Source organism: Medicago sativa, chromosome 2 (assembly GCF_051527215.1).
Source record: "Medicago sativa cultivar Bolivia chromosome 2, Bolivia_mono, whole genome shotgun sequence".
NCBI classification, from domain to species: domain Eukaryota; kingdom Viridiplantae; phylum Streptophyta; class Magnoliopsida; order Fabales; family Fabaceae; genus Medicago; species Medicago sativa.
The window spans coordinates 81122846-81140757 of NC_140750.1; the positions used below are offsets into that span (position 1 = coordinate 81122846).

Below are 17912 nucleotides of genomic sequence, written 5' to 3' on the forward strand. Positions count from 1 at the left end.
AATACTAGGACAGCCAAATGTTATTTTCATGGTGCATTTCTTTTAAAATTAAACAGAAAAAAAAATTAATGAGGGCACAAATGAAATCCTAAATCAAATCCATGCATTCTTTACTATATCTTCTCGTATTCATCGATTATTTTTCTTCATGAATTCTTCACCTAACGATTATGAATCATGGGATGTGCCAGTCAATATTCAAGTTTTTCATATGTTTTCTCATCCCACAATTTGTTCGTTTGGTGTTCTCTTTGATCTCTGGTTGGGCATGTGGAAATTCAAGAAAGATGCAAATCTTATGCATACTCTCCTTTGTAGATTTTCATGATGGTTCCCCTAAGTTCCCAAATTACCCAAGAATTCTTTATATATTTTTTTGTTTATGTTTTATTCAAACAAAACTCAACATGTAATTAAGAGTTGGCTGCCATGCCATTTATTTTTGCCACATACCCAGAATACCTGGAAAAATTAGGTGAAGACTGCGAAACTGCATAGAGGAAAAATTAAGGCTTTGTTTGGGAGTTTGGAGGGGAGGGGAGGGGAGGGTTTTGGAAAAAAGGAAGGAGCAAGTGGAAGAAATAGAAGACATTGGGAGGAGAGGGCTTTGGAGGTTAATTTTTTACTCATAATAAAAAATCCCCCTCATTTGGGGGGAACTCAAAAATTGTATTGGGGGAGGGTTTTGGGGGGTTATGGAGGGTTTATATGAATTTTTCAAATCCAATCTATGTTGTTATTATATTCTTAAAATTAAAAGTATATTAATCATAAGTATTAGTTTATCATTCTCGAAAAAACTGTTCTTTCAAAAAATGTGAATTTTTTGTCCATTTTTCTATATATTTCCAACCCCCCAAAGCCCTCCCCTCCCTTCCCCTCCAAACTCCCAAACAAAGCCTAAGGGTAAAATTGCTCCAAATATAGTAAGACACTAAAATCATACAATCATGACACTTCAGGGGCCAAAAATAGAATTAATTTTAATTCAAGTCTTTACATAACTGTGTCTTTCTTCTCTAAAAAAAAAAAGATAATTGTGTCTTTCTCCTGTCTTTCCATTTTACTCAATCAAATAGGAAAATTTCACCTTTTAATTTTCACTTCTGCCAAACATTCACAAAAATCATTCTCACTTTCATTCTAACCTTGCACTTACTTTTACAATCTAAACAAAAGCCTTCATCCCAATATTTTGGAAAATGTCACCGTTTTCATTAAATTTGGTTATATATACACAAGGAAAGTTGATAAACAAAAAAAATTTGATACCACATATGTTCCACGCCATTATATATGCTGAGATACAAGTGACTTTGCATCCATCTTCTAATCTGACCTTCAAAGCATAATCCAAACTCAGGTAGACATGTAATATTGAGATAACTCACGTAGACATGTAAGATTCTTTCATTTCCTTGTGTATATATAACATAGGTTGAAAAATAAAACGAATAACATTTTAATATTGAGATAACTCACATAGACATGTAAGATTCTTTCATTTCCTTTCTCCACTCACTTATTCTTTAAACATACATAAATTACTAAGTCCAAAATCTTTAGAACCAGAGAATCTAATTTTATACAGCAGTGTCTTCATTTATGAGCAATGCTTCACATTCACAAACCTAAAACAAGTAATTCATCTCTATCATGGGCAGGACAAATGAACATCTGAATGTCGTTCATCTCTTGTTTTAGAATGAAAGTTGTTTGCAAATCACAAAATATGACATAAAGGACAATAGTGTAAGAGGAGCAAAGTTTACAGTCTAACGGTGCAAACAAAATGCAACATAAAAGACCAATTTATAAAATAAAATAAATTGCACGACCAATCAAAATAGTGGTCAAACTTACAGGATTGCGGTGTAATTTTGCCTTTCCTTCTAAAAAGCTAACCAATTATATTTTTTTGTTGCTTTTAGTGAAATGACATTCCTTACTATTCAACATTACAGTAATACTTTTGAAGAAGTACCTATTTCATTTTTAAAAGTGTTAAGAGATATAAAGTTTAGTGATAAGAAGTACCTCCAAGATTGACTTGGTGGTGTCGTAGTTCAGGAATTTAGTGATAAGAAAGAAGAGAATACTAATTATACTAACGTTGAAAATCCATTCTGCTACATATATCAAAACAGAAGCTACCACTAAATAAGAGTTTAATGTTTCTAAATTATCTCTTAGCCATCACCCACAGGCAAATATAGAAAAGCAATATCCCTCATAACAAGGGAACAAGGAGATGCTCACTTCTTATGCCAATCAGTATTTCAAACAACCTTAAAATGCATCAGTATTTCATAACCTTTTAACTGGTCTCCAAGACTAACCTCTCTTTCTAAAAAACTTTGGAGCTCGAATTTTCCGAGGTTTTTCTGCGGCAGGTTTGCTTGCTTTATCATCTAGCTTAATCTTTAGCTCGACATCAACATCCTCAACAGGTTCTTCCTTCTTCTCTAAGTCAGTCTTCATTGCTTTAGCATTATCTTCCAAAAGAATCTTCTCAGATACATCACCTTCTTTTGCCTTCCTTTTCTTGTTTGGCAACTTTGTAGCTGCCTCTGGTTTCACTGTTTCGAGGTGTGCATCCTCTTTTGGCTCAATTGCAGTAGATACATCAGATACCTTTTGCTTTTTGTTATGAGAAGATCTTGTTTTCCTAGAAGTTTCCTCTGATTTAACAGTTTCAGACTTTGGCTCAAGTGTAAGTACTTTAGATACCTTTTGCATTCTAGTTTTCTTTGTAGCTTCCTTCGGTTTCACAGTTTTAGATTTTTTGATTGCTTTGGATGTTTGCATATTTCCGTCTTCCACCAAAGCATCGATTTCTTCTTTTTCTTCCTCTACATCTATATTTTCAAATGCTCTAACAATATAAACCTGCAGTAATGTATTGTCAGGATTATTATTTACTTCCATATGAATTCTGTTAGGACACGATATCATCATTCGATCCACCTGGCATATAAATGCTTTTGTTTCTAAAGCAAGCATATAGATAATATGTGTCATTTCATTACCGAGAACATTTGCAAACAAAAAACAAGTGGGCCTGGCCTGCAGTTTTAGAGAACATTGCACACAAAAAAGCAAGCACATACTCCATTGGGTCTCGAATATAAACAACAAATGTTAACTACTTTCATATTGAATACTATTGCACCTAAATTAACCTTCAATAAATTTATATTTTTCAATAAACCTTTCTTATAGAACAAGTTTTTCAATAAATTTATATTGGCACTAACTACTTAGAATTTGGCTTGACCATAATTTCAACCCTAAAAGTAAACTCCAAAAGTTAGCACATAGGAAAAACACTTTCCTACTTATAACAACTATTTTGGACATATCACTAGTAAATGTGGGATCCTTTCACACTCAAGACAAGACATCTGGAGCATGAAGGCTGCAAGTTAGTACCATTACAAATGGTGGCTCAGCAACACATATGACTTAAACTCTAATACCATTTTAGAATTTGAGAAGGGTCTACCTGAACCCACAAAAACTAGCACATGAGACAAGGGGTAAGGAATTGCTTAAGCCTTGTAAGAATTAATTTGGTCATGTCTCTAACTGATGTGGAAGCTCAATAAATATATTTATAAAACCTTTTAAATTTGAAGATTTTAAAATATTACAAAAAGGAAAAACCTTGAACTTAAGAAGAAACTCAATATCAAAGGTGAGTGTTATAAATAATTTCAGACTTCTGAATATCAAAGTTCATTAGTGGCAGTCCATTTGAAAGTATTCCTCTTCCTCAAGACTAGAAACTTAAATTTATCCACAGTTTAGTTTTTTCAAAATCAGATCATGGACAACTACCAAAATAAGTTAATTATTTTGACCATCAACTAACATTTTCACCAAGCTGGTTTTAGTTATTATTCTGTCTATCACGACAGATTGATTGGGCAAGTATAACAATAACAACCTTTGAAGTTATAAGAGAGTTGGATGAGAATCGGCAACATAAATACCTTAAATCTTGCTGCTTCAACCAATTCAAAAACTACTGCATCACCATCATCCAATTTATGTTTCAATGCAAATCCTCTCCAGCCACCACTAAGCCCATTTTTATGGGCAAGGTAAACAGCATCATATTCTGCGCCTTTTTCATCCTCTAAAACAAATTTATCATCTGTCTTTGGAAGATGTTCCTCACAAAATCTACTGGGAAGACCCTGACAAAATAAAGATAATATATATTAGGAAGTACATCATATGTTAAATTAATTGATTATAAATAATAATAATGTTAACATTGAAGAATGAACAACAAGGTTAACAATGTGCAGGCAATATATAAAGATGTAAGAGCTGAAACCTACCAACCAAAAACAGCTATAAACATGAGACCGGAGCATTGACTTGATAAATGATGGATTCGAAGACTGCAAATTGAATTGGAGTGCCTCTGCCGCATCCCAAGCACGTTTTCTTTCTTGAGCTGTAGCTACTTTGATTTCATCCAGTGGCCTCGCAGCGTAAGCGTAACTGAGATTCCCATAACCATGTCACTAACATTTCAATTTGCAATAAAGACAAGTCGTAATTAGTTAGTTAACCACCTTCCCCATGACGAACTTGACCTTGACCTTGACCTCCTCTGCAATTGTGGAAGGTCTGTGCCAAACTGTAATAAAGTGAAATATATACTGTCAAATAGACATTTCTGCAAAACTATCATGTTGGAAAAGAATGCTGAATATTTGAATTCAAGAATCAAGGATTTCACAGAGGAAAAAAAAACCACACAACACTAGCCTGCAAAAACCAGAGATAAATTCTCATACTTTTGTCTTAGGGAACAAAAAAATTCAACCACATATTCCTAGTATTTATATTTTTCTACTATATCCATTCATACTAGCTTTATATATTCCATTATACAAAGGTGGTAAGATCTTCTTTCTTGAGTCAGAGTCACACTTTATGTTTAATTCATTGCATAATGATAGTTTGAACTTTGCAAGGCAACACCGCTTACCTCTTCAGCATACGAAGGAACTGTGTTTCTGGCACGAGAAGAGCGCCTAGGTTCCAGAACAAGATTAGTCATTGATTTTGGTTTGAAACGACGATTCTGCACAGAGAAATAGGGAAAGCTAAGTCAAACCAAATGTTGGTTCTTTACAGAGTAAAACCAAATAAAAAAATTGCAAGTTTACCGTAGATTTCTTTGCTGGACTTGCAATTTCTGTCAATGTTTTGGAAATTTTTGAAATTCCTAAATCCTTGAGAACAAAAGGGGATATTATGTAAAATAAGCAATCATCAAAACAGAACAAAATATAACACTAAAACTATACTAGTGGTGAGGGACACAGGTAGTTTGCATAAATCTATGGGTTCAAACCTCATTATCACAACTATTATCAACATTGAAATAGAATCCAACTAGGATCGTGGCCGCAACGTTAAGGTTTTATATGATTTTGTAACACAGTTGAGGTTGCATCAGTCACATTTGACAACTAATTCCATGATATAAACCAACATGAAACTCTTGAATATTTTACACAGACATTTACACTGGTCAGAATGTTTAAGTAATCAAAGTATATTATATATACTACTCAATATAGGTCACAGCATCAAGTTTTTTATGTTTTTGCGACTGACCACGACAACCACAGTTGACAACACGACCACAATTTAAAACCATGACTTAAACCAACACAGAAGTCTTGAATTTTTACACAAGCATATACAATACTCTAAAAGTTTAAGTGATCAAGTTTTTTGATATATACTACTCAATCGGGTTTTAAAAATAACCCGCAAAAACATTTTAGGTCACGCCATCAAGGTTTTTGATGTTTATTGTTTCTACATCAACCACATCTGACAACTATTTCTTTAATATCAAAGATCGCAACACGACCACTATTTAAAAACCTTGATTTCAATCAACATGAAAGTCCTAAGCATTTTACAAATGCATACTCACAAAGTTTCAAGCCATGATTAAGGTAAATAAATGATAATTACTGATTAAGATTATCTTAAACAAAGTGGTAATTACCTCAAACCTCTTCTTGTTTTCCTCAAGTCTTTGTTCTCTGGCCGCTTCATACTTGTTACTGGTAGTGGAACAACCCTTTGCCATCTGCTTACAAACAATGAATCAACACAAAAAATCAAAATTTTCATATTTTTGACAGAAAAAATGCAACTATTTATAAAAATGACAAAAACACACTTGCTTTTTTCAATAGAAAATCAAAAGGTAAAAACTTTTATGATAGCAGATAATCTTAAAAACGAAAAATGAAATCTTTAAGCTTTTTTCCATTTTCTTTAACACAAAAAAAGGGTTCATTGATTTGAAAAGAAGAACAACGAAAGAATGTAGAAGAATGAGTTTTGAATACCTTGATTGAGAGAAAGAAAAGTTGAAAAGATTGAGCTGAAAAGGAGAAAGAAAAGGGTTTGAATATGAAGAGGTGGAAAGGGGCAATAGTGTCTTTTGGTAAGAGTGACTGTCCGGAAAAAAAGGCACAGTGGAAGGAGGCAATTTGATTTTCAAATGTTGTTTTTTACCGCGTTCTATTTCGCAACCCTTGGGGGAAAATTACATTTGTGTCGATATTAATCCCCTTTGAGTCTTTGACTAAATTTACCATCAATGAATTAATTAAGTGATAAATGACTTTAACTCCTTCATAAATGGTCACCGATTCAATCCTTGTTTGACCTTTATGTCAATGTTAAATGACCATAGAAATTTTATACTAAGTGCTAGTATATTTTTAGTCTCTTTAATCAACTTCTGAATAGACTATAATGGAGAATAAAGGATTGACAACGTAGGTAAATAAAGAAGATTAGACCACCACAAAAAACAAAAGATTAGAATAGAGTTTACATTTGTAATTATAGAAAATTGTAAACCGAACCAACATAAATTGAAAACCGGAAAAATTGCATTTGCTTTTACTGTATTCGGGTCATTTTTTACTCAACCATACAGTTCGGTTTGCAGCTTTTATTTTACTAACTGAACTAAACCGAACCGAACCGCAACATTAGAAGAAAAAAAAAGTAATTAAACTTATGCCACATAGTCCAGTACTCAAAGAAACTCAACCAGAACTTTTACCGAATAAAATTACTTTTTGTCAACGTTTTTAATATAGTTTTGCTGCTGAAAACATTGTTGGATGAAATGAAATTGTAATATTAGATGAAATTTAAAAACATTGCTGGAAATAAGTTGTGTCTTAACTTTTTAACTGGACTTTAATGTTAAAAAAAAAATTGTATTGTCTCGTATAAAACTGCATCAACCAAATCGCATCGCGAACACCTTTGTTTGCACCAAATGAATGAATGACATAGAATGGTACAAGTCATTCTTGCATACATACGTTAATTCCCTTTTTAAATAAACCGCACGAAATATTATTTAACACCGTGCATCCCACATGGTTTGCCTATATCGTAATTTGTACTATAAAATTCAAGTCATTCTCCTCTTATGGTTTACTCACATTGGAGTGAGTTATGAGTTACTTTATGCATTGCAACACAAATTTATAAGAGAAAAATAAAGGGGAATTAGTCACTTTAGTCCCTGAATGGGGAACGATTCGTCAATTTAGTCCCTGAATGCAGATAAATTACAAAATAGTCCCTGAATGTAGACTTTGTTAGTCAATTTAGTCCCTGAATGCAGACTCCGTTAGTCAATTTAGTCCCTGAATGTAGACTTCGTTAGTCACTTTAGTCCCTGAAATTGATCATGCAGGGACTGTTTTGCATATTATCTGCATTCAGGGACTAAATTGACGAATCGTTCCCCATTCAGGGACTAAAGTGACTAATTCCCCGAAAAATAAAACAAATGTAAAAGAGTATAAATGCAAAAATCATCACTAGTTCATTGTTTTTAGTTCTTCTTTATATTGCAATCAAAAGTCCACGTTATTGCATTTTCCAATCGACATTACACTACAAGAACAAAATGTTATCTACACTTTTGATTTCCAACTTCAACCATGACATGAGAGTGCTAGCCGCTGCATATGTATTGATATCAGATTAGAATCTATCTAATATAAAGGGCTTTGGCTTAATGTGTATTAATTTCGTTTCTTGCATTTTACTAATTTGATTACTTCATTTTTCCTCGTGTTTATTCGATACTCTCTGATTCGATCACACACACTAGCATAGTATCAGAGACTCTTTGAAAGTAAAAGAAATTATATTTTTTAAGTAAACTAAGAGCACACAAAATCATCATTATGTTTATTTGACATTCTACCTATGTTGACACCCCAACAAACAACAATCATCTACTCCCTCTGTCTCACAATAATTGTCTCTTTACCATTTTTTCTTTTTCTCAAAATAATTATCAATTTAGAATACCAATGCAGCATTTATTATTTTTTTTCCATTATTATACCCTTATTTATTGAATTTCATCCAACTTAACTACTCCACTAACTATAATTAATAAGGGTGTTTTAATAAAGGGTCATGTTAACTTGTGCCCTTAGGACACAAGATAAGAAACTTAAAATAGAATTAAATAATAAATTTTATATTGAGAAGATAACTTTTGAAACTTTTAAGGTATTGAATGCACAATTTCCAAGAAAAATTTTCCACATTTGGTTTCTTAACTTATGCATCAAGGGCACAAGTTAACATTTCCCTTTAATAAATTAAACAAATTTTACCATCAAAATCAACACAATCAATCATTTCCTTAATAATCGTGCATAAACCTCAAACGATTATTATTTAGAGACGGAGGGAGTATAAAATATGGAGGGCCAAACCCTTAACCAAAAAAGGAGAAAAGGAATTAAGAAAAACGGTAATAACTAAGGTTGTTCATGCACAAGATCATTCACTAGTTTTTCAACATTTGGTTCCTCACGTTGAATCACTAGCACAGAAACCTCATGATTCTTCAATGCGTTACCCTTTTTGCTCCAAATCTCCTTCACAATAGGATCATGATTCACCTGTTTTATATCTCTTCCTTTTATCCTCCTTATTCAGAATTCCTTTTCCCAACATGCATGATTCTTCATGTGCTTTAGAGATTTATATATAATAATAGGAATTAAAATGTATTGATCCAAGTACATATGCAATAAAAATTTGATAAGCAAAGTTGGGTAGTTATGCTTATGAAGTATAATTAAAAACAAGTGGATTGTCACATTACTAATGTCTTTCTTGAATTGATAAACTTCTTGCTGCAACCCAAGTGATAAAAGACTATAAATCTGAACACATTATGTCTTTACCGAGTGATCATCATAACGAGCATACAAAAAATCACCTTAAAGTGCACAAAAATAGAGAAACTGAGCGTGCGCGAAAGGAAAATCATCAAGCAGATAACTGAATATATATTCATACTTGTGTACTGCAAAACAAAACAAATCATGTGAAATTAAAACCACCACTTGTACTGTTGCTAAGTTTCTCTGCATCAAGGTTCCCCAGCTCTAATAGAAATTCTTTATTGAGAGAAAATGAAGACAGAACTGAATACCGAGTGCAACATTCTGCGATAAAGAACTAAGACCGGAGGGGGTATTACACATACACTTATCAAACTTCAATAGTAAGACATAATTGAAACAAGTAGGCTAAGCTCAACAATTACTAAGCCATGAAGCCTGTACGCGCCATGTTAACTGATTTGGATTGTTAACAAAAAAACTAAAGAACGATATTATACACATTGGTATGTATATTTCAAGCAGAATGTAATGAAGTTCGAAAAGAGATATAATATAACCGCAGAAATAGAGCACATTCAGTAAAGATAAAAAATATCATTCTTACAATTGAAGTAGAAACAAAATCACAGTTTGCAAATCGAAAAAGAGTAAACGTTCAAAATAAAATTGATAAAGCAAGATCCAAATCACCAAATGGGTTCTTATTTTGTCAAATACTTGAGAATAATTATGATTTGAGCAGTGGACATATCACTTGGTATACAAGGTAAAAACCCTAGTAACCATAGACATATACCTCTGGGTTATAACAAGAAAAACAACTAATTATTTAATCCTCCTATCAAAAGATGGATTTCCTTGTAAATTCCAATCTGACAACAAAATTGCTCTCCCTTAATACCAATATCCTCAATTATTTGGGTGCTCAAATCAACACATGCTAGTTCATCATTTTTTCTAAAGAAAATATATCCCTTCTTCCCAACTCCAATTAGGGGCCACTCAATGGAAGGTAAAGGGCCAAAAGAAAATAGTTTGGTCCATGATTCCTTCACACCAAGTTCACCTAGAATTGATATGTTAAAAGGAGCATTGTCGTAATGATTTGAGATCAAAGCAATTGACCCATTTAACACCACCAAATATCTGAAAATGAATTCAAAACCAGAATTTTCATCCACGGGTGTTGTAAAGAACACCTCATTGCTTAAGTCAAATGACATCATCAAACATTGGTCACTATGCGTAGTACCCATGAAATGACACATTCCATTCATGTACACGTCGAGACCTTGGTCCGGCCGACCATAATACAAGTTAGGCATATCGATGTCGAGTATCCTCCAAGAGTTACTTTTTAGACTATATATCTCAAACAAGGGGGCATAAGATACATTGTCTATGTGATCAAATGTTACATACTGAAACACCTTAAAGTCATCTCTAACTTGGTCATAACCAAACCCACTAAAGTGATACCTTGTGTACCGGGTGTACCGGTCAGGGTGTCCTGCTCCAAACTCGTCAGGGGCGGGAGGAATGAGCACAGATTCATCAGTAGCCGGATTCCACAATACAAATTGGACCTTATTTGGATCTCCTACTCGTCTATGTTGCTCGAGACAAAGAATGCCGTTAACACTAGTGGAGCCCAAAATACGAAGATTATCGTCATTCTTTTGAAATGGAGGTGGAAAACTTAATTTGACGCTATTCTCAATCCTCTCATTAGAGAGCAAACACAATTCTGCATGGTAACGATGATCAAACATGACAGGCAGTTCAGGATGATGTATGAGGAGAAATGTATGATAGTCATTTTGAGAATCAGAATGGTTGTTATTAGATATGAAATGGCCGCGGTACATGGTCATGAAATGAGAGTTTTCAAACAAGATGGACCATGATTTGCGTACGCATCCGAAACGCTTCATTGATTTGATTGGCAGTTTTGAAATAACATAGAATGCAAGATCATCATGTATATATTTGTTGCAACTAACCTTATTTTTTTCATTTGTGACAGCAACAGCCACAACGGAGGACTTGTTTCCCTTATCCATCAGACCAGAAGTTTCAGAAACGGTGCATGGTTGCTTTGACAGTGATTTTCCTATTGGCTTGAAAAGGGTGAAAGAAGCTTATCCCAAATGTGATTGTTGAAAGAGTTGTTTCAGAAATGGAAAAGGGTTTGCTGGCAAGGTTGGTAGTGGCGTTTGCTTAGAGGGGAACGTGAGAAAATTGGAGGAACATGAGTTCTATTTTATGAGGATGAGGATTTGGAGAAGATGGAGCCCATTAATTTGTATTAATTAATGAGCGGTGCTATTCACCACGATTGAAAACATAACGAACCTATCACGAACAGTTTGCATCCGTTAGATCTGGCGTATACACGATACATGGGTCGCTGGTCAATAAAGAGTCAGAGAAGGATATTATTATTTGTACTGTCGTGATCTTCTCGTGATGATATTTATCGGGATAAGTAGCATTATCCTTAATTAAAATACACATACATACCTCAGGCAAAACAAAATACATACTCTTTCATTTAATAATTATACATTTAAAATCAATTTTGATTCAAACAACATAAGTTGAGTCGACAAAAATCACTTTTACGTATACAAACATAAATTAATTCAATTTTAACTCACTTTTTACCAAAAACAATTCCACCAAAATAAATTCTCGCAGCCGTCCCACCAAACACAATGTTAGAGTGTTAGAAATAGAGTATTCCTATCACTCTTGGTGCTAGCTTATTCTAACCGAAAGATGAGTCATATTCCTTCCTAGTGTATGTGTCATCTTGAAATGGTCTACTATGTATTCCTATCAATCCAAGACCATCTTGAAATGGTCTACTATTCCATGCAATTTAGCAAAAACAAAAAGATAATGTTGCTTAGAGCACTAGTTGTCGATTAAACATGGATAAAATTAGATAAAATTAGGGAAGGTGTCGAGGTTTTGTCAAGTTGAATATGAAATTCAATAAAGTGACTATGAAATAAAGTAAGGTTCCCTCATCTACCCCATCATCATAGAGAAGAAGCTTTGCAAGAAATTTCTAACAAGAACTTTGTCTCCTTAGATGGATTAAATCGGATGAAGTTTTGTACATCCTGGAATTCGACATCATAACCTTATGAAACGAGGCGTTATTATTTAATTTTTGCAACAAAAATGTTTACTTCCACAATATCATCAATGCAAAGAAATGTCACTGCTAAAAGGAAAACAAGAAAAAGTTAAAGGCTCTAGGGATTAGTGTTTCTTGCAGCTGATTGTGTAGCATGACCATTCTCCTCATTTAAAACATGAGAAATATAGATGGAGGTATAAGAATGTTCTATAGGATTACTTCCAGGAGATCCTTGAGACGGTTGAGGATTACTTTCCTCTTATTTGATTGCTAATAGCCTATAAATCAGCTGTAATATGCAGAACCAAATGTACCAAGATCTCTGAAGAACTTTGCACCATACCCTGAAAGGGGTTTAACTTTTCTTATCCTAATTACTCATTAGGTAACCAACCACAGATTATAATTCATACATCAAAAATCTTGTTACTGCCTAATCATAAAACATGTTTATCACAATAATAGTGCAGCAAGGGTTAAATAACAATAGATCATTCTGAATGTTATTATATAAAGATCTTATTCTTAAAGACAATGCCCCCAGACTTGAATTTAATGCCAAAAGATGTCTAACAAGTAAGACATTGAGTTCAGTATAAAAAGAAACAGATATAATATGGAACACATGAAACATTTGACATCAAAAACATAAATCATATCGAAACAAAAAATCTAAAATAACTCAAACTTGCAAATATGAAAAACATAATTAGACATATTTGGTATGGAGTGTGCCAAGTAAGTGTCTGATTCTAATTCAGCTCACCTTTTAGTTATAAAGATTACAACATTTTTAGCAGAACCAAGTTGTTTGTGAGTTTAAATTTGTTAAGTTCAAGCTAAAAAACAGGGTTCATATGTTGAGTTTTCAGTGAGCTAATCATTATCGAGTTGAGCTAAACTAAATTTGACACAGCTGACTCATTTCCAGCACTACTTATAATAACAATCTTGTCAAGGAAAAGGCAAAAAAGGTGAGACCATTGTTAGAAGCATTGGTCTACTCAAACAACATCTCTTACACACTCTAGCAAAATTGCAACATTTTTATCCTTGTACAAAATGAAGAAACTTCTCATTCATTCAAAAGAATAACTAAAGCTTGAATTAAAGGGTTGCCACTTATAAAGAACCTTTTGTGTTCTTTAGGATGATAGGTGAAAGTATATTAATTTTGGTTGACTTATGCTCAAATTATAAGAAACAAGAGCTTAGGTTAAAGGGTTACTGCTTATGAAAAAAAGTGATTGAAAGTTTACCACCGTCTTTTTCTTTTGACTCAAGGGTTACCGATTTCTTGAATATCAAGGGTCACTCAAAAGTAACTCATGAGAAAAAGCATAGACTTTTTTTTGTTACACTTACACATAATGTAGTCAACTTTTTATAAATCATATAAATATTGAAAATTAAAATTGGATAGAGGGAAAACTGTTTTGTTGCAAATGCATGGGATTGCTTAGACAAAGTCCTGTCAAATGTGTTTATAATGAAGACATGGTTTGACTGAGTAGTTAAATAACACCAAGTTAATGCATTTTTTGTTCTCAGCATGATTAGTAAAGGTAGTCCGAAAAAGGGTATGATTCGCAATTCTTATTCTAGTAAAACGGGTTTGATTCACATTGAGGATAATGTTTCATGAAATAAAAGTAAACATAATCAATTGCTTCCACCTTATATGGCACCCTTCACAAATGCCCAGATAACATATGACCAATGAATATTGAAACCTGACTCAGCATGAAATACTACAGGGGAATAATCAAATAGCAAGCATTCTCATTGATTGTGGCTCACCATCAACGATTATTAACACTTAAATGTCATGACTGAATATACAAAAAGCACAGAAATACAATTTCAAGTGCATATGAAATCTCTTACTCACCTGCTATTACACCACAGGTACTAAATGTTTTGCCAAAGCATTTTCCAACAGAATGAGAAGAACGTGCTACTTGATTTCCAGCTTCAACAATGACATGAGACTCCCTGATTCCACATCTGTTTCTATTCCCCAATTACACTAATTTATACACAAAAAATGATCCAGTATCAGCATAACTACAGGCTAATGCCTTCCCAGCTGAGGTTGGCAGAGAAAATGCTAGCTGAGTGCGTTCGAGCTCCAAGCCCGTGCAGAAACTTTTCCTGCCACAAATTTAGCACAGAAAAGAAAATAAATCAACAAGACGGAAATTAATTAACCAATTAACAATAATCCAACACAGCTAGTATTAAATGCTTAAAAGATGTGAGATTACATAAGCCATCCTCCATCATGTGTTTACTAGTTGAATTGAATCTATTTGTTGTTATTGAATATTGACTCTCGCTAAATCTATGCACTATTCAGATAATGCAGGGTCCTCTTGTTGTATGATTTAGTTTTCAATTAGAAACACAACTAAAGCAAGTTTAATTTACCTCACAGCGTCCAGCAATTGGCTAGCAAAGTGCTTTCTTCTGTTGGAGGGAGTGACCCAAATGGCTCTAATGCCACAAACAGCAGCAACAGGTTTGCTTTCACAGAAGATTGCCCTACCATCGCTCACCTCAGAATCACTCGCATTCACGGATCTTTTTTCAACTTCCCTTTGAAAAACAATATTCCCAAACTGGAGGGTGGTTGGACACACCTTCCTTTCCTTTTTCCTTGCATTATCATAATGCCCAGTATCTGAGCAAGACACAACTCTGAATGCTTCTTTGATTGGTTCTGCAACCACGCACCCAACAATCCTCTGGAGTGAAACAAACAAATAGACCTGTATGTGTATGACTTTGCCAATCAATAATATATAAAACAGCCTAAAATAATATGCATGTAGAGCATAAATGTTACAAGTACTTTCAGAAAAGTAGTAACAAATATTTATTGCTTATAATAAGCAGAAATCAACATTTGCATCTTAATGTTATTTATTTAAGAAGCTCTCTCATTTGATATCTCCATGAACAGATACAAATTTAAAGCATTTTTGCATAAATGAATAATCATAAACTTATTTTAATATAGAAACTTAAGTGTATGCATGTTTAATTCAGTGGTGATGACAATTGATTATTGCTAAAAGTGTGTTGAACAATAAATATGAAAGTAAAAATCAATTGTGGAGACAAAAGCTCTAAACTCTAACTTCAAGTTATACTCAATTCTAGAGACTAGATCAATTCTACTCGAGCACTATGTTATAATCAAATTTGTACCTCTACAATCAAACACATACTTTTATAATTTACAAGGTAATCTCAAGATTCTAAACTGCACTACAATAAAAAATCTGAATTGCAAACTAGTTTTTTTTTTTTTTTATGTTGTGAAGTAGAACAGTATCCACCTTAGAGTGTTGGCGAGCTATCCATCCACTTCCCAACTCAATTTCCATCATCTTCACAACTTCTTCAACCTGTCAAAATTACGATTTCATAAGAACTTGTCCAACGCTGCAAATCATAAGAAACAGGTTTAGAACTTATAAGCAATAAATAAAGTACCTTGTTTCTATGAGCAGATGGATCAGTATCCAAAACCAAAACAATCCGACCACTCTTGTTAGAAGAAATAACCCTTTCATTACTCCAACCCTGCAGAAAAACAGAATCAAGAATATGAATAAATATATGTTTGGTTCCATTTTTGAAGTAGTCAAAATTGATTCTCAAGGTGTGGAATTGATTTTGACATGTTTGGTTGCTCTTGACTATAATTGATTTAGCCACCAAACATACACTAAGTTTTTTATTCCAGAATTGATTTTTAAAATCACTTTACCTTCAAGTGACTTTTAGTTAGAATCAATTTTGCATAATCAATTTTATTCACAGAACCAAACATACACTAAGTTTTTTATTCCAGAATTTATTTTTAAAATCAAATATATAGTTCAACTCAAACGTTTACATAAATGTATCAAAATCAAAATCAATTCACATGAATCAGTTCATTCAAAAACACAACATAGGAAACAAATAATGAAGATTATGAAAGGGGAAAATAAATTAATTACCCTAAATTGGATTCCATGTGTAAAACGTTTGTGAAACTGTGCGTGTAATTTCTCATCTTCTACATTTCCAGGAGTGAACTGAACACCGCAAGTAGAACACGCGCGTAAGAGGAAATCAGATTGACCGAAATCCAAATGCAACTGATCGTAGCTTCTCTTCTTGTTCTTCTCGATGATAGGTTTTTGGATTACGGTGGAAGGTGAAGCAATTGGGTGAGGGTTTCGACGAATTCGGGTGTAAGTGTTGAAAATAGAGTGTTGCTTTTTGTTTTCCCAGTCCCAATTGGTCAGATCATCGTTGCCGACGTTGCTGTAGTCGGCAACGGTGGCGGGAGAAGAATCGGAGGGAGATTTAAAAAATTTGTTGATCTTTGATTGCATTTGCAACGATTCGCACTCACTCCAGTAGCTACCGCCGTTTACTTCAATTGTTTCGTTCCTGTTTTGCGCGGGAATTAAACCGCGCCAAAAAAAAAAAATTCTTCTTTTCCCTCTTTATTTTTTTATTTTTATTTTGTCAAATTCACCTTTATGTAGACTATTGAAAAATGTGAGAATATTATTTAAATTTATTAATAAATGTAGTCTTGATTCTTTCAAAAAAAATAAATTTAGTCTTGATATTTTAAAATTATAAATAATTTTTAATTGGACGTCTCCATGAACCATCAAGCTAATACTCCATTCGTTCTACAATAACAACGACATATTTGATCATTTCACATATATATAAAAATGTATGAATAAAAGGGATAAATTAATTATTTTACTACATCAATCTTATTTAGTATAAATTTATTTTTTATTAACATTCTTTTTAACGAAAATAAACGATATTCATTCATTCATATTGATACTACACTAATACAATTCAAATGCAAAATAACTAAAAACAAAAAGTATGAATTTGTGAACAAACTCATAATATCCATGTTAATAACATAAAATGTCATAATATATATGCCTACAAATATGACTATATTCAAGACACTGAAATACTCATGTTCCAAACCTGCAACGTTGACAACGCAAAAATCATTGATTGATGAAAGTTAATATTTCAACCTAAATCAAATAAATATCGCACTAAGACAGGAAATAAAAAACACACCTCACAAATATGTGAAATCAAAATAAACTAAGTCGTGTTAGACAACGAAATCACAAAACCAACGAAAAAAACTAAAAATATGTGAAAAATCACTTATTTAACTAAAAAGAAAGAAAAACGATTCAAATGGTTTCAGGTCAAAATTGACCTGAAATCATTCCTCTTTGCAGGGGCGAATGGCTTTGTTAAAGAAGAAAAAAAAATTGAATAAATAGTTTTATATGTAACTACCCCATTAAAATATTATTTGGCTACTCCAAACAATTTTGTTGGTTCAAAGCGAGATGATATTAGACATTGAAAATATATCCAGTTTACTGTCAATTATGGATAAATTTTACTTCTTAAAACTCAATAGAGCTCAACTTTTATAAAAAAAAAACTATTGTTTAGCTTTTATTTTC

The 17912-nt window shown here is 33.0% G+C and overlaps 3 protein-coding genes across 4 annotated transcripts; all 3 read right to left on the reverse strand.

The window, feature by feature from the left end:
• Positions 1–2073: 2073 nt before the first annotated feature.
• On the reverse strand, positions 2074–6432 carry LOC146951376 (B3 domain-containing protein Os05g0481400-like). 2 transcript variants are annotated; one of them, XM_085747345.1, is made up of 8 exons: positions 6396–6432; positions 6047–6130; positions 5190–5255; positions 5009–5104; positions 4590–4654; positions 4350–4515; positions 3996–4202; positions 2074–2889 (listed from the first exon to the last, which is right to left on the reverse strand). In XM_085747345.1, the coding sequence occupies exons 2-8, from the start codon at positions 6128–6130 to the stop codon at positions 2335–2337; spliced, it is 1239 nt and encodes a 412-aa protein (XP_085603471.1). In that variant the 5' UTR covers positions 6396–6432; the 3' UTR covers positions 2074–2334. The 2 variants fall into 2 exon arrangements, with proteins under 2 accessions (XP_085603471.1, XP_085603472.1); XM_085747346.1 differs by lacking the exon at positions 5190–5255.
• A 3455-nt stretch (positions 6433–9887) lies between these two features.
• Positions 9888–11415, reverse strand: LOC146951377 (F-box only protein 8-like). Its single transcript, XM_085747344.1, has one exon. The coding sequence runs from the start codon at positions 11294–11296 to the stop codon at positions 10055–10057; it is 1242 nt and encodes a 413-aa protein (XP_085603470.1). The 5' UTR covers positions 11297–11415; the 3' UTR covers positions 9888–10054.
• A 2667-nt stretch (positions 11416–14082) lies between these two features.
• LOC146951378 (protein CHROMOSOME TRANSMISSION FIDELITY 7-like) lies at positions 14083–16890 on the reverse strand. The gene is made up of 5 exons (XM_085747347.1): positions 16398–16890; positions 15886–15975; positions 15729–15797; positions 14815–15155; positions 14083–14538 (listed from the first exon to the last, which is right to left on the reverse strand). The coding sequence occupies exons 1-5, from the start codon at positions 16776–16778 to the stop codon at positions 14409–14411; spliced, it is 1011 nt and encodes a 336-aa protein (XP_085603473.1). The 5' UTR covers positions 16779–16890; the 3' UTR covers positions 14083–14408.
• Positions 16891–17912: the final 1022 nt, after the last annotated feature.

Coding starts and splice junctions, on each gene's coding strand:
- LOC146951376 (XM_085747345.1), bottom strand. CDS start 6,130: ATGGCAAAGGGTTGTTCCACTACCAGTAACAAGTATGAAGCGGCCAGA. Junction 4,516..4,589: donor TCAAGTTCGTCATGGGGAAG/GTGGTTAACTAA, acceptor TGGGAATCTCAG/TTACGCTTACGCTGCGAGGC. Junction 2,890..3,995: donor TTGAAGCAGCAAGATTTAAG/GTATTTATGTTG, acceptor ACATTACTGCAG/GTTTATATTGTTAGAGCATT.
- LOC146951377 (XM_085747344.1), bottom strand. CDS start 11,296: ATGGATAAGGGAAACAAGTCCTCCGTTGTGGCTGTTGCTGTCACAAAT.
- LOC146951378 (XM_085747347.1), bottom strand. CDS start 16,778: ATGCAATCAAAGATCAACAAATTTTTTAAATCTCCCTCCGATTCTTCT. Junction 15,798..15,885: donor CATCTGCTCATAGAAACAAG/GTACTTTATTTA, acceptor TAATTTTGACAG/GTTGAAGAAGTTGTGAAGAT. Junction 15,156..15,728: donor TAGCTCGCCAACACTCTAAG/GTGGATACTGTT, acceptor ATACACATACAG/GTCTATTTGTTTGTTTCACT.